The following is a 14,816-nucleotide window of genomic DNA, read 5'->3' on the forward strand; positions in this document are numbered from 1 at the left end:
CTGTTAATCATTATTCATCGACCGGTAACTGGCCGGAGCTAGGGTCTCAGGCAGCCTTGCACCGTGTGGGAGGTGTCGGGGCGGCGCACGCTCCAGAGGAGGTTTGGGCCGGTCCGCGAGCCGTCGCTCCGCCCCCGCTCCGGATTGGCCCGGCGCGGCGCGGCGTTTATTCTCGCGGCAGCGGAGGGCCGGGGCTGCTGACGTCACTGCTCCTGTTCCGCCGGCTGCCCATTGGTCTAGATCGGTCCCAAATCACCCCACTCCTCGGTTGGCCGGGGCCCTGCTCAGGCCGGCCGGGTTAGCCCGTCTTCCCAGCCGTGGATTGGCCCGCCGCAGGATCCGTCGTCGCGGTTGTGTCTGGGAAGGAGAGAAAATGGCGGCGGAGCCGAGCAAGACCGAAATCCAGACTCTTTTTAAAAGGCTTCGCGCAATTCCAACCAACAAGGTACATGAGCGGGGGGCGCGCGGAGTCTGGCGCCGGCAGAATGGAAACCTCCTGCTCCCCTGGGGTCTGAGAGAGAGAAGGGCGGTGGTGGGCCTTTTCCCCGGGCTGTAAGCGCCCGGTCTCTTTTCCGGTCTCTGACCATTCGCTCGTCGCTTCCTTCACCCAGGCCTGTTTCGACTGCGGCGCCAAGAATCCGAGTTGGGCCAGTATCACGTATGGTGTTTTCTTGTGCATTGACTGTTCTGGGGTGCACCGCTCCCTGGGCGTCCATCTCAGCTTCATCAGGTGTGTCTCCGCGAGGTTGCTGTGTTTCTACTTTGCTGGCCAGGGCTGTGTGGGCAGCACGGGAGAATGGCTGCCTCGACTTTGACCGCTCTGATTTCGGGGTCGGAAACTTCCGGGCCGAAGGTGGGCCCCTTGCCCCATAGGTGGTACGTCTCTGCGTCTGGGTAAAACTCCCTTCTCTGACAGGTGAAACTTGAGACTCTGAGCGTTAAATTGGGCGGAAAATTACCTGCATTGACCTTGTTGTTGATGATATGTTATTGGAGCATGTCGTTAGTGAGACTGTGACCATTCGTAAGGGGAAAAACAAATCCAAGTGTGCCAGAGAATGCGACCTCCTTTCAGATCTGGGAAAATAATTAGTACTTTTTGGAGTAAATGAAGAGCACAGCTTTCATAGAGTAGTGTGGAGGAAATGGAGTGGTGACTAATGTTTCCTGGGTGCCTAGGTGCCTAGAGCAGCCCGAGGCCAAATGACCTGTGTGTGTCTGCCAGGGAAGCCTGCTGGTGGGTTACATACAGTCCTTTTACACAGGTCCACAGAGTTGGATTCCAACTGGAACTGGTTCCAGCTGAGGTGTATGCAGGTCGGCGGGAATGCCAATGCGGTAAAAGCTCCTTCTGTCTCCCCCCACTCACCTTTCTTCTGCCTGGGTATTAACTTTGCATGGCCTCCTCAGAGGCTCTCTCAAGTTCTCTGTTAAGAGGGTTTTCTGATCTGTAACGCCACCATACACTGTTTTCTAAACTTTGAAATCGTCTTACCACCTCTCAAAGGGGCTTCAAATTCAAACTAAACTGGACAGTGAGTGTGACATGTTGTACTCAGGCACAGTTGAGTCTCAGGGTGGAAGGTTGCAAGGTATTTTTTACTGGAATGTCTGAGGTACTTATCTCTGTGAGTAACTGCTGGTGTCAAGGGAGTATATCATCTTGTGTAAGTAATAACCAGGCTGTTACAAGGGGTGCCTCCTATAGCCAGTACATTTTTATTGTGGTGTGAATCGCCCATAATACATTCTCCTCTCTTCTCTGATCTCCAGACAGCTTTTTTCCGTCAACATGGATGTATGGCCAATGATGCCAACACCAAATACAACAGCCGAGCTGCCCAGATGTACCGGGAGAAGATCCGGCAGTTGGGGAGTGCAGCCCTAGCTAGACATGGCACTGATGTAAGTGTCTTTTCCTGGGACTGGGGCAGTAGAGTGGGTGGGAGTTTTAGAGCCCTGTGTTTCAGAGGTGTCCTCTCCCTTCCAGCTTTGGATAGATAATATGAGTAGTGCTCCTAGTCACTCCCCGGAGAAGAAAGACTCTGATTTCTTCACAGAACATACTCAAGTGAGTGCCCACAAGAAATGTTTGCCTCTGTTGTTCCTGATGAGTGGTTTATTTACCATGGCCAAGACCTTCTGTGATTACCAGTATAGATTCAATTTTTTTTGGTGTGTTATCTCAGAGAATGTTTGGGCCCCACTTAGTTGGTACTGTTGCTTGCTGGTAGGCCCAAGGTGTTTCCTTCTCTAATGATTGGGGGTACAATGTGGCCCTCCTTAGAAACAGACCCTTTTAAATTGAAACAAGGACGGTGGGGAGGAAGGGAAGCTTCTTGAAAGTTCAGTAGGTTTCAAGGGCCCCACTAAAGCTTTTCCTAGATTCTTCCCCTGTAAGAAAGGCTCTGTGCTTGGGAACAATGAAAGGATTCCCTCCCCTGAGCCCCACCCCTGTGAAGAGAGTTTCACCTCTACCTAGTACTAAGTGCTGAAGTTGACTCTCTCACTTGGAATCCCTGCTTTTCTACTTTGCATTTCTGTGATGGTAGCCACATCACTTAACCTGTCAAAACCTCAGTTTCTGCAGCGCCTGTGGCTCAAAGGGATAGGGCGCTGGTCCCATATGCCGGAGGTGTTGGGTTCAAACCCAGCAAAACCTCAGTTTCTAAAAAGGAGATATGTATAAGACATCGCAGGGCTTATGGTAATTAAATATGTTTGTATATAAGAGCCCTTAAACTTGTGCCTGGTACGTGGTAAGTGCCCAATAGTTTTTAGTTGTTTTTAAATAAGAATGGGCTCTGGCTCTAAGAAAATAATGGAGGGGGGCTTTGCTTGTTTTTTGCTTCTTTTCTTCCTTAGTGAATAGCAATTGTAGTCTTAACTTGCTTAACCACCATTCTCCTTTCCTTGTGGGCTTGGAGTAGGACCTTGTACTCACAAGGTACTTGTAGGTTCTTGGTGCTCCTTGTCAGCAGGAGTGGCTCACCGAGGCTTCTGTGGTCTGGCCTCCTTTTCAGCCCCCTGCCTGGGATGCACCAGCCACTGAGCTTTCAGGGACCCAGCAGCCAGCCTCGTCTGCAGAGAGCAGTGGCCTGGCACGTGAGTTCAGCCCAGATTCTAACCAAGTACCCTGATCCTAGGAAAGGACTTGGGGCTAGAATGGGGACACCTGGCCAAGGGAATGGGAATGGGAGTGGGAGTCTTTGGATGGACTGGGATTCATTTCCATATCTTTTGTCTTCTGGTGGCAAGCTGAGGAAGGCCAGTGACTCTTGAGGGGAGGTTTCAGAAGCTGGAAGCCTTACACCTAATTCTTACCATTGTATCCACAGAGCCAGAGCATGGCCCCAACACAGACCTGCTTGGCACCTCACCCAAAGCCTCTCTGGGTCAGTATGCCAGCTGGGTATGAGGTGGCTGGGAAAGAGTGGACCTTAAGTATTCTTTTCAGATCTGCTACTACTACCTGGTTTTGTGGACTGAGGCTACAGGAGACTGAGCATCTGACCTCTCAGGGGTGGGACTGTGATTGAAATTGTGACAGCAGCCTTGATTTTAGAATTAGGTCCTTTGAATTGATTAGTGAACCTCGGTGGGCTGGTATGCAAGTCCTCGGGTGTGCCTCATGAGTAGAGGGCTGGGGAGGTCAGCACGAGACTAGACACCTATCCCTGGGATCTGAGACAGGGCTGGCTTGTGTGGTCCATATTTCATGGGGTGGAGGGACAGCTCCAAACTGGTGCAGGCTGAAGATGACATTGTTTTTTCTTAGCCAGTTGCCATCCTGTCCATTAACTCTTTCTACTCTTTCTTTAGTGTCCTTCAGACATGGTTCAGGGTGAACAATCTGTTTGCTGGCCTTAGTTCTGTTGATTCTTGAGGTTGGGGCAGGAAGCCAATAGAGTGACTCAAACTGATCCCATGAAAAGGCTGGTGTAGCTTGGTCCAAAGCAGGGCCCCTGGGCTTGGGAGCTGTGTGGAAGCTTTGGGTGGGCCCTTTGTTAGCCATAAGTTTTGTTTCTCCTCCAGAGTCTATGTATTTATCAGCTAAAGGGGCCCTTCCTGCCAGAGGTAACCAAGAGCGGCTTAGGGAGCCTGGCCTTTTGCATGCCAGCTCTGTTCTAGGAGCTGAGGCTAGTTTTTGGCATTTGCCCCTGTCTTGCAGTCTTCATTTTGGTTCAGGGACTTTGACTGTCTCTGGTGCTTTAGGTCTAAGTTCCTGTCTCACTTTGCTGCTACTCTAACTTTGTCTGTCTTTGGCTTGGATGCCATTGGTTGGAACTGGTGGTGGTACCTTTGCCTTCCCCTACCTGAAACTGTTCTTTTTAGAAGCTTTTGCCATGAAACTGCATGGTGTGGACCCAACTACTGCCTCTGACCTCTGTCTCAGCTCATGCCAATCCTCTTTCTCACACAGAACTGAAAAGCTCCATTATTGGCAAGAAGAAGCCAGCAGCAGCGAAAAAAGGGGTAGGTGGAGAGAAGCAATGTGGCAGAGGGATTATGAGCCACAGTCAGGCTGTCTGGGTTTATTCCTTGACCTTACCACTTACTGGCTGTATGACTTTGGCAAAGGTACTTAACATCTCTGAACCTTATCTACGAAAGGAATTTATTTTTTTCATTTTTATTTTTGAGACAGGGTCCTGTGTTGCCCTCAGTAGAGTGCCGTGGTCTCATAGCTCATAGCAACCTCAAACTCTTGGGCTTAAGTGATTTTCTTGCCTCAGCCTCTCTAGTAGCTGGGACTACAGGTGCCCACCACACGCTCGGCTGTTTTTTGTTGCGGTTGCCATTGTTTAGCTGGCCCAGGTCAGGTTTGAACCCACTAGCCTCAGTGTATGTAACTGGCGCACTACCCATTGAGCTATAGGTACTGCCTATGAAAGGGATTTAAACATGGCTATTTTCCAGGGGTTCCTGGGAGGAGCCAGTGAAATTGAACACATCCAGTGCTCAGCAGAGTGCTTGGCACATACCGGCCTGTGGTAGGCATTAACTTCTGTCCTTGTGCCTTGAGGCTCTGCTGGGGTTGTGTGAGACACCTTAGCCCAGCTGCAGCAGACTTGACTCACTGTTCTCTTGCTTGGCCCTGCTGGATGGGCTATTTTTTTTACCCTAAACTTTAAGGATCCCTTCCTTTTGGATGTGTCTAGAGTACCCAAGTCTGGGAGGGATCAGAGGAGATTGTGGTTGGCAAGGCCCCATATCAGATGATTCTCTGCCAGCTGGGTGCCAAGAAGGGCCTAGGGGCCCAGAAGGTGAGCAGCCAGAGCTTCAGCGAGATTGAGCGGCAGGCCCAAGTGGCAGAGAAGCTCCGTGAGCAGCAGGCAGCTGATGCCAAGAAGCAGGCCGAAGAGTCCATGTAAGTGTTCTGCTTCAGGGGCCCCTGGCTTGTGTGGGGGTTGGTGGGTGGGCAGGGTAGGCAGGTCAAGATGGGCGCTAGCCTCTGACACATTTGTTCCCTCCAAGGGTTGCTTCCATGCGTCTGGCCTACCAGGAGCTCCAGATTGATCGTAAGAAAGAGGAGAAGAAGCTACAGAACCTGGAAGGGAAGAAGCGAGAGCAGGCAGAGAGGTTGGGTATGGGCTTGGTATCCCGAAGGTGAGGCTCAGTTCCAGGTGTGGCAAGGAAATTGTTTCTGAGAAGGATTGCTGGGCCTACCCAGCAGTTTGGGATTCTAGGCTTAGGCTTTCTCTGAGGCTGAATAGCTCACTTTGCCTGTTAGAGCACCTACCTTGACCCGTAGTAGGTATGTGTGTAATAAATATTTGGTGAGTGGGTAAAGCATAAGATAAGGTGCTGTTCCAATATATCTCAGATGAGAGTGGTATTTCTTTTCTTTTTTATTGAGACAGAATCTCACTGTGTTGCCCTGGGTATAGTGCCGTGGCATCATAGCTTGTAGCAACCTCAAACTCCCGTGAGAGATTCTCTTGCCTTAGCCTTCCAAGTAGCTGAGACTATAGGCACCTGCCACAATGCCCAGATGGATTTTCTATTTTTAGTAGAGAGGGAGGGGTCTCACTGTTGCTCAGCCTGGTCTGGAACTCCTTAGGCAGTTCATCTACCTTGGCCTCCCAGGGAGCTAGGATTATAGGTGTGAGCAACTGTGCCCAACCAAGGTGTTGTTTCTTAATGGCACTTTGAGTAATGGAACAGTTCTTTATTTTTCAAGGCTTCCCTGAGAATTGGAGGGCTGTTAGCATCCTTAATCCCTGTCCATTAAGTGTTGTTTTGCCAAACACTGTAACTGTAACACCCCAAAATGCCTCCCACCCCTATTTAAAATGCTTTTGAGTCAGGAAGATTCTGTCCTATTTCAGAACCCACTGGGTCTGTGTTGCTGTGGTTTTCTTTTCTTTCTTTTTTTTTTTTTTTTGAGACAGTCTCACTTTGTCGCACTTGGTAGAGTGCCATGGCGTCACAGCTCACATCAACCTCCAGCTCTTGGGTTTAGGCAATTCTCTTGGCTTAGCCTCCCAAGTAGCTAGGACCACAGGTGCCTGCCACAATGCCCAGCTATTTTTCTTTTTTTTTGCAGTTTGGCTGGGGCCGAGTTTGAACTCACCACCCTTGGTATGTGGGGCCAGCGTCCTACTCACTGAGCCACAGGCGTCACCCGCTGTGGTTTTCTTAAACAAAAACAAGGGTTGGTTCAGTGGTTGTTCAGTGGTTAGGGCACTGGCCACATACACTGGGGCTGGCGGATTTGAACCCGGCCTGGCCTGCTGAAAAAAAAAAACAAAAACCAACAATGGCAACTGCAACAAAAACATAGCTGGGTGTTGTGGCAAGGGCTTGTAGTCCCAGCTACTTGGGAGGCTGAGGCAAGAGAATCACTTAAGCCCAAGAGTTTGAGGTTGCTGTGAGGCCACAGCATTCTCCTGAGGGCAACATACTGAGACTCTGTCTCTAAAACAACAACAACAATAAAAAAAAATCAGGGTACATGTGAAATTTACTAAATGTAGAATATAAATGTCTCAACATAATAACTAAGAAAATGCCATGAAGGCTATATGTTAGCCAGTTTGATGAAAATATTTCAAATTGTATATAAAACCAGCACATTGTACCCCGTAATTGAATTAGTGCACATAGCTATGATTTAATTAAAAAAAAATCAAGGGCTGCAAACCAGTTCTCTGATGCATTTTGTTTGTACTGATAGTACAAGTTAATAAGAGATTTCGGTAATGGTAGATTTTCTTTCTTTTTTTAAAATTTAATTAATTTTTATTTATTTATTTATTTATTTTTGCAGTTTTTAGCCAGGGCTGGGTTTGAACCCACCACCTCTGGCATATGGGGCCGGCGCCCTACTCCTTTGAACCACAGGTGCTGCCCCAGTTTTTATTTATTTATTTTTTGAGACGGAGTCTCACTCTGTCACCCTTGGTAGAGTGTTGTGGCATCATAGGTCACAGCAACCTTAAACTTTTGGCCTCAAAGTGATTCTTTTTTTTTTTTGCAGCTTTTGGCCCAGGCTGGGTTTGAACCTGCCACCTCTGGCATATGGGGCCAGTGCCCCATCCGTTGAGCCACAGGCGCTGCCCAGCGATTCTTTTGCCTCATCCTCCTTGGTAGCTGGGACAACAGGCGCCGGCCACAAAAATAGCCTATTTTTCAGAAATGGGGTCTTGCTTTTGCTCAGCCTCATCTCAAATTCCTGAACTCAGGCAATCCACTTGTGTTGGCCTCCCAGAGTGCTAGGATTATAGGTGTGAGCCACTGTGCCCAGCCCTGTCTTTTTTTTTTTTTTTGGTAATAGATTTTCTTGCTATTTTACCCAGGCTTGAGTGCAGTGGTTGCAATCATAGCTCACAGTAGCCTCAAACTTGTAGGCAATCCTCCTGCCTCAGCCTTCTGAGTAGCTAGGATTATAGGTATGAGCCACTGTGCCTGGCCAGAAATATATATATATATTTTTTTTTTTTTTTTGAGGCAAAGTCTCAAGCTGTTATCCTGAGTAGAGTGCTGTGGCATCACAGCTCCCAGCAACCTCAAACTCTTGGGCTTAAGTGATTCTCTTGCCTCAGCCTCCCAAGTAGCTGGGACTACTGGAACCTGCCACAGCACCTGGCTATTTTTTTGTTGGAGTTGTCGTTGTTTTAGCTGGCCCAGGTCAGGTATATATGGCCAGCGCCCTACCCACTGAGCTATGGGTGCTGCCTCAGAAATAGATTTTTTATCTCTTTAAGAATTAAGTATCTTGGTTGGGTACAATGGCTCATGCTTATAATCCTAGCACTTTAGGGGGCTGAGGCTGGGGATTGCTTGAGGCCAGGAGTTTAAGACCAGCCTGAACAAGAGTGAAATCCTGTCTCCTTGAAAAATAGAAAAATTAGCTGGGCATGGTGGCACCTGTCTTTATCCCAGCTGTTGTTTGGGAAGCTGCTGCAGGAGAATTGCTTGAGTCTAGAAGTTCGAGGTTACTGTGAGCTACAATGCCACAGCACTCTACCCTGGGCGACAGAGACTCTTCTCAAAAAAAAAAAGTGCAGGGTGTAGTGGTTCACACTTATAATCCTAGCACTCTGGGAAGCCAAGGCAGGTAGATTGCTTGAGCTTAGGACTTCAAGACCAGCCTGAGCAAGAGTGAGCGCCATGTCCACTAAAAGTAGAAAAAAATTAGCCAGGTGTTGTGGTGGGCACTTACAGTCCCAGTTACCTGTGAGGCTGAGCCAAGTGGAACTCTTGATCCCAAGAATTTGAGGTTGCTGTCTCAACAAAACAGAAAAAAAACAAAACTCATCCTTTAATGCCATCAGACTAATTTTCGTGGTTCTAGGGCATTTTTCATCCTCCATTCTCTGTGTGTGTGTGTGTTTCTGTCACAGTGAAGGATGTGGTTCTTGGCATAGCAAATCTGGTCGTTGGTAAGGACAGAAAGCAGTATCATTTGGTGCGTGCTACAATGGGGCAAATCGTCTTTGGTCAGGGAACCCTTACTTTGAGAAAATAAAGCTGATGTACAAAACAGGTTGCCACACACAATTTCTAGCACTTCATGGGGTTTGACCCATCTTCTGTATCAGTAGGGACAAAAGGGTTTATGGGGGCGGCGCCTGTGGCTCAGTCGGTAAGGCGCCGGCCCCATATACCAAGGGTGGCAGGTTCAAACCAGGCCCGGCTGAACTGCAACCAAAAAATAGCTGGGCGTTGTGGTGGGTGCCTGTAGTCCCAGCTACTCGGGAGACTGAGGCAAGGGAATCGCTTAAGCCCGGGAGTTGGAGGTTGCTGTGAGCTGTGTGATGCCATGGCACTCTACTGAGGGCCATAAAGTGAGATTCTGTCTCTATTAAAAAAAAAAAAAAGGGGGTTATGGGTGGCACCCAGGGAAAGAGATGGCTGCAGCCAGCCAGACATCATCTTTTGTGAGGCGATGCTAATGGTCACCACTGGGCTTTTGCTTTTCTACACAGCTCTGTCTCCCATTCGGTGCTGTCTGAGATGCAGGTGATTGAGCAGGAAACCCCAGTGAGTGCAAAATCCTCTCGTTCTCAGCTGGACTTGTTTGACGACGTTGGTACTTTTGCATCTGGACCCCCAAAGTAAGGCTATGGTTGGGGTAGAACTGGCTACCATGTTCCTCATCAGCCTTCTCTGAGCCACTCTTCTGTCTCCCTAGGTACAAAGACAACCCCTTTTCCTTGGGGGAAAGTTTTGGTTCCCGTTGGGATACAGATGCTGCCTGGGGTATGGACAGGGTAGAGGAGAAGGAGCCAGAAGTGACTATCTCCAGCATCCGGCCTATTTCAGAAAGGTAGAGTCTAGGGTACTACTGTTTAGTAGAACTTTTTGTGACGATAGACATCTTCTTTATCTGCGTTCTTCAATATGGTAGCCACTGGCATTGTGGCTATTGAGCTCTTAAAATGTGGCAAATACATAACTGAGGAACTGAATTTCTTTTTTTTATTTGAGACAGAGTTTCACTTTGTCGCCTTTGGTAGAGTGCTATGGAGTCATAGCCCACAGCAACTTCAAACTCTTGGGCTCAAGAGATTCTCTTGTCTTAGCTTCCTGAGCAACTGGGACTATAGGCACCCACCACAACGCCTGAATATTTTTAGAGCAAACATCTTGCTCTTGTTCCGGCTGGTCTTGAACCTGTGAGCTCAGGCAATCCACCTGCCTCGGCCTCCCAGAGTGCTAGGATTACAGGTGTGAGCCACTGTTCCTGAATTGGGACTGAATTTCTAATTTAATTTGATATAATTTTAATAAACATAAATAGCCAGATGTGCCAGTGGCTACCCCATTAGACACTATAGGGATTAGGCTTTGATCTGAACTGTGCTTTGTTATCACAGGGTCCTGGCAATGTCTTTTGCTTGAGATCTGTTTTCTCTGGCTGCAGGGCCCTGATTTTATGTTTACTCCTGAATTCCCTCCTGAGGGTTGTGTGTCTTTGGTCCCCATCTTACTCATTTTTTAAAAAACTTGTTTGTGGGCGGACCTGTGGCTCAAAGGAGTAGGGCTCTGGCCCCATATGCCAGAGATCCAGAGGTGGCGGGTTCAAACCCAGCCCCGACCAAAAAAAAAAAAAAAAAAACTTGTTCGTTCCAGGCGGTGCCTATGGCTCAGTGAGTAAGGGCGCTGGCCCCATATACTCAGGGTGGCAGGTTCAAACCCAAGCCTGGCCAAACTGCAACAAAAAATAGCAGGTGTTGTGGCAGTTGCCTGTAGTCCCAGCTACTCGGGAAGATGAGGCAAGGGAATCTCCTAAGCCCAAGAGGTGGAAGTTGCTGTGAGCCGTGATGCCCTAGCACTCTACCGAGGGTGACAAAGTGAGACTCTGTCTCTAAAAAAAAGACAAAAAACTTGTTCCTTCCATCTTAATCTGAGCAATGTTTAATGATTAATTATCTGCAAATCATCTATTTGTAAAATAGGGACATAAATAACTACTTAACAGGGTGGCTTGAAGGATTAAATGTAATGACACTAGTAAAATAGTGTCTGTGCATCATCAGGGTACCTTTTCATTCACACAGGGATCCTTTTGAGAGCCAGGGTGGGGTGGTGTGTGCTATTAGTAGTTATGACAATAGAATAGGTATAAACCCTGAGACGTACGGTCACCCTGATGTTAGGCAAATTGTGACTATAGGGCAGCAGTGGGAATGATGTGGAGCAGTAGTGGTTGCTCCTCCAAACCTATTCCCATCCTGTGGGTAATTAAGCTTTCTGTGCTGTGGCCTTAGTGTGGAGAAGAGAGGCATCTCATAGTTTCCTTTTGGGGACTTTTCACCAAGGGAGAGGGTCCCTGAGTCCCAGAGTCACAGACAGAATGGAGCCTAGAAATTTCCATTTCCAGAAGGCCATTGGTGCTTTTTTGCCCTCTGTATTCTGCTTCCCCTGATGGTAATGGGAAGGGTCAGAGAGTTCCATGTCTACCCTTCAGAGCCACAAACCGGAGGGAAGTGGAGAGCCGGAACTCAGGCCTCGAGTCCAGTGAAGCACGTCAGAAATTTGCAGGAGCCAAAGCCATCTCTTCCGATATGTTTTTTGGGCGGGAGGTGGATTCTGAGGTAAGTAGAGTTGTCTACCCTGAGGCTGGAGGCAGCAAGTAGAAGCAAGAGCTTTATTCCTGCCACCACTTTGGGCTTTAGCACCAGGGTGGATTGGGTTTCTGTGAGTCCTTGGATTCTTGGCCAAATATCCCCAGGTTTTGCCTTTTCCTCACCACAGTATGAAGCCAGGTCTCGGCTACAGCAGCTCTCAGGCAGCAGTGCCATCAGCTCTTCAGACCTCTTTGGGGACATAGATGGAGCTCATGGAGCAGGTATGGCCGCAGAGGAGTGAGAGGTACGAGACTATGCCTGTCAGCAGAGTGGGAGGCCCCTGCCAGGCTCTGGGTCACCTTTTCCCTTGCTTTTACAGGAAGTGTATCTCTGGGGAATGTGCTCCCTACAGCTGACATTGCCCAGTTTAAGCAGGGTGTCAAGTCTGTGGCTGGGAAAATGGCTGTGCTGGCCAATGGTGTGATGAATTCACTGCAGGTGAGGCTGGGGTTACCTAACTTGGGGAGGGGCCTACCCAGTAGTGCTTGGAGGTTTGCCTTCACCACCACATTTAGACACTGCTCAGGGGTATCCTCTCAGAGCTTAAAGAGAGAGCATTTTTTTTCTGAGAGAGGCAGCTTCCTTTCAGCTGTGTACCAGGGCTGTTCTTCCCTAGCTTCTGTGAGGTCTGGCAGTGCCTCCTCCTTGACTGGGGCCCAAGTGCCACGTGTCCCGGTTCTCACCGTTTATTCCTACCTTGTGGTGGTGTCCAGCCCCCTGTGCCTCGGCCTTGCTGTGGGGTGTGGGTTGGGGAGAGGCAGTGAGTTTGCAGGAAGCTGCTGCAGGTTACAGACTCTTGAGTTTGTTTGTTCTCCCTCCTCCCCTCCAGGATCGCTATGGTTCCTACTGATGCAAGCTCCGTGGCTCAGGTGTATGGTGGTGACAGCAGCCAGACCCCATGAATCCCAGGCCAGGGATGCTTGCCTTCTGGAAGCTGGGGAGGATTTGTTACTTTCTATGTGTAGGGTTAGAGTGGGTGGCCTTTGAGGATCTTGGGTGAGGGAAATGGTCAGTATCAGCCTTTGTCTTCTGCCTGTGGATTGAGCCCTTTGTTCTCTTGCCCTCGTACCTCCTCTATGTGAAATTACTGTCCTCCTAATTCTGCCCCCAGAGCTGCTGCTCACTTGTCCTGGCACACTGGGAGTGAGGGGAAGCAGTTCCCTTGGAATGGCTTAGTCTGGTCCAGTACTTCCCCAAGCAGGGAAAGTGAAACTTGTAAAGTGCTTTTTGCTGGATCCTTCCAGGTATTCTAAGGGCTTGGGCCTCTTGACTTCTGAAACGAGGGGGAGGCCTAGAAAGAGCTCTGCTATAGACCAGGCCCCCCAGGGGAGAGAGGCTCTGAACTTGCTACTCCTGTTGCTGCTGCCAGTGGCCTCTTCTGGGTACTGGGAGAGGGAAGGTGGGGGGTAGGATCTTCGTATGGGCCTTAACTTAGGGCTAGAAACTACCTGGTACCTAGAAGTTTCATTTGGGATCAGATTGGAGGCCCAAGTGATCGCTGTCTCACCACTCCTTTTTACAGTAATCCTACTTGGAAGACTCCCTCTGTTAGGGTCTGAGTTCTTCCGTACCATCTACTGTGGATCATAGGACCCTCTGCCCCCTTCTCTATCTCTTTTCCTCCCCTGGTCAGTGGCCATGGTGGATCTCCTCTGCCATGTCCTGACTCTGGGTGCTGTGAGCGTGATACTGGCCAAGGAAGCAGAGGACGTAAGGGACAGAAACAGGCTCCTGGGGCTCAGCTTTCTTCCTCTGCATCATCTTGGGCTTAGCGGGGGCCTGGATAGCACCCTACCAGCAAGAGCTTGAGGGCCTACAGAGCTGTAGGCCTCACCCTCTGGCCGCTGGGCCACGCACTGTGTCATTCTTGGTGCCATCTTCCCCTGCCATGCTGGCAGTCTGAACCCAACCTCTACTTTTGGTTTGTAGGTTGGACTCCCAAGCAACACAGACCACTCTCCCCACACCTTCCCCCAGAGGGACATGACTTTTTTTTTGGACTGTTTGTATTGAAACAAAGTGGTGTCAAAATAAAGCCCCCATGGGGCCCTGGGTCCCATTGGTCTGAGTATGGTAGTGTCCTCTGTGGATCTTGCCTCCCTGCTCAGTGTGGGCCCCTCACTTCACTCTCTGGGTTCCCACTGATATGGGTAGGGCCTTGGTACCGAAGCTGAGGGCACTCTCTCCAGAGCCTATGGCTTGTCTCTTTGAAAGCTGAAGGCCCCTGGCTCCTTGGCCCTGTGCTGCCGTGATGTCCAGTGCAGCCTCGATCTCGTCACTCTGTTGCATGCAGAGAAAAGAGCCAGTATTAGGAGCTCAACAGCCCTGCCCCTCTTCACAATATAGTAGCTTGACTGGGGGATGTGTTTCTGAATGGAGTTTAAAAAAATAGTTAACATGGGCGGCGCCTGTGGCTCAGTGAGTAGGGCGCCGGCCCCATATGCCAAGGGTGGTGGGTTCAAACCCGGCCCTGGCCAAACTGCAACAAAAAAATAGCCGGGCGCTGTGGCGGGCGCCTGTGGTCCCAGCTGCTCGGGTGGCTGAGGCAAGAGAATCGCGTAAGCCCAAGAGTTGGAGGTTGCTGTGAGCCGTGTGACGCCACGGCACTCTACCGAGGGCGGTACAGTGAGACTCTGTCTCTGCCAAAAAAAAAATAGTGGGCGGCACCTGTGGCTCAGTGAGTAGGGTGCCGGCCCCATATGCCAAGGGTGGCGGGTTCAAACCCAGCCCCGGCCAAACTGCAACAAAAAAACAGCTGGGCGTTGTGGCGGGCGCCTGTAGTCCCAGCTGCTCGGGAGGCTGAGGCAAGAGAATCGCGTAAGCCCAAGAGTTAGAGGTTGCTGTGAGCCGTGTGACGCCACGGCACTCTACCCGAGGGCGGTACAGTGAGACTCTGTCTCTACAAAAAAAAAAAAAAAAAAAAAAAAATAGTTAACATATTCAGACTTTAATGGAACCTTTTTACATTCAGGTAGAAAGGATGTGTGTTTGTGTATAACCCCCTGGCTTTGCCATCCTTTTCCCTTAGGGGGTTTCAGAAACACCTCTGTGCCACCTTCGGAGTCATCAGGGTACAGTGATGAGTCACTGATGTGGGAAGTGGATGATTAGGAAGGATGGGGAGGAACAGCATGGGGTTCTAAGCCCAGTGACTTCCATTCTAAAGTGTAGGTCTGGGACTCCAGCATCTGGAGTGTTCATTAAAAACACAGATTTCTGGCCAGCCGAGGTGGCTCA

General features: G+C 49.6%; 2 protein-coding genes across 6 annotated transcripts in view; one reads left to right on the plus strand and one right to left on the minus strand.

Moving 5' to 3' along the window:
• The first annotated feature begins 92 nt into the window (after window positions 1-92).
• On the plus strand, window positions 93-13,649 carry ARFGAP2 (ADP ribosylation factor GTPase activating protein 2). Of its 4 annotated transcripts, none has more exons than XM_053560345.1 (17): window positions 93-445; window positions 612-730; window positions 1,266-1,338; window positions 1,774-1,905; window positions 1,991-2,071; window positions 3,024-3,105; window positions 3,339-3,395; window positions 4,036-4,077; window positions 4,424-4,476; window positions 5,163-5,371; window positions 5,479-5,610; window positions 9,435-9,563; window positions 9,641-9,775; window positions 11,420-11,546; window positions 11,707-11,800; window positions 11,899-12,017; window positions 12,409-13,649. In XM_053560345.1, exons 1-17 carry the CDS (start codon window positions 374-376, stop codon window positions 12,427-12,429), a joined length of 1,677 nt encoding a protein of 558 aa, XP_053416320.1. In that variant the 5' UTR covers window positions 93-373; the 3' UTR covers window positions 12,430-13,649. The 4 variants fall into 4 exon arrangements, with proteins under 4 accessions (XP_053416320.1, XP_053416322.1, XP_053416321.1 ...); XM_053560347.1 differs by having other exon boundaries at window positions 5,235-5,371; XM_053560346.1 differs by lacking the exon at window positions 4,036-4,077.
• CSTPP1 (centriolar satellite-associated tubulin polyglutamylase complex regulator 1) overlaps window positions 13,576-14,816 on the minus strand; it is a 226,131-nt gene continuing 224,890 nt past the window's right edge. The window contains exon 9 of one of the 2 annotated variants that reach the window (XM_053560372.1): window positions 13,576-13,859. In XM_053560372.1, coding sequence (XP_053416347.1) covers window positions 13,772-13,859 — 88 coding nt within the window. In that variant the 3' untranslated portion in view covers window positions 13,576-13,771. The other variant, XR_008374140.1, reaches the window with a different exon arrangement.

Source organism: Nycticebus coucang, chromosome 14 (assembly GCF_027406575.1).
Source record: "Nycticebus coucang isolate mNycCou1 chromosome 14, mNycCou1.pri, whole genome shotgun sequence".
Classification (NCBI taxonomy): Eukaryota; Metazoa; Chordata; class Mammalia; order Primates; family Lorisidae; genus Nycticebus; species Nycticebus coucang.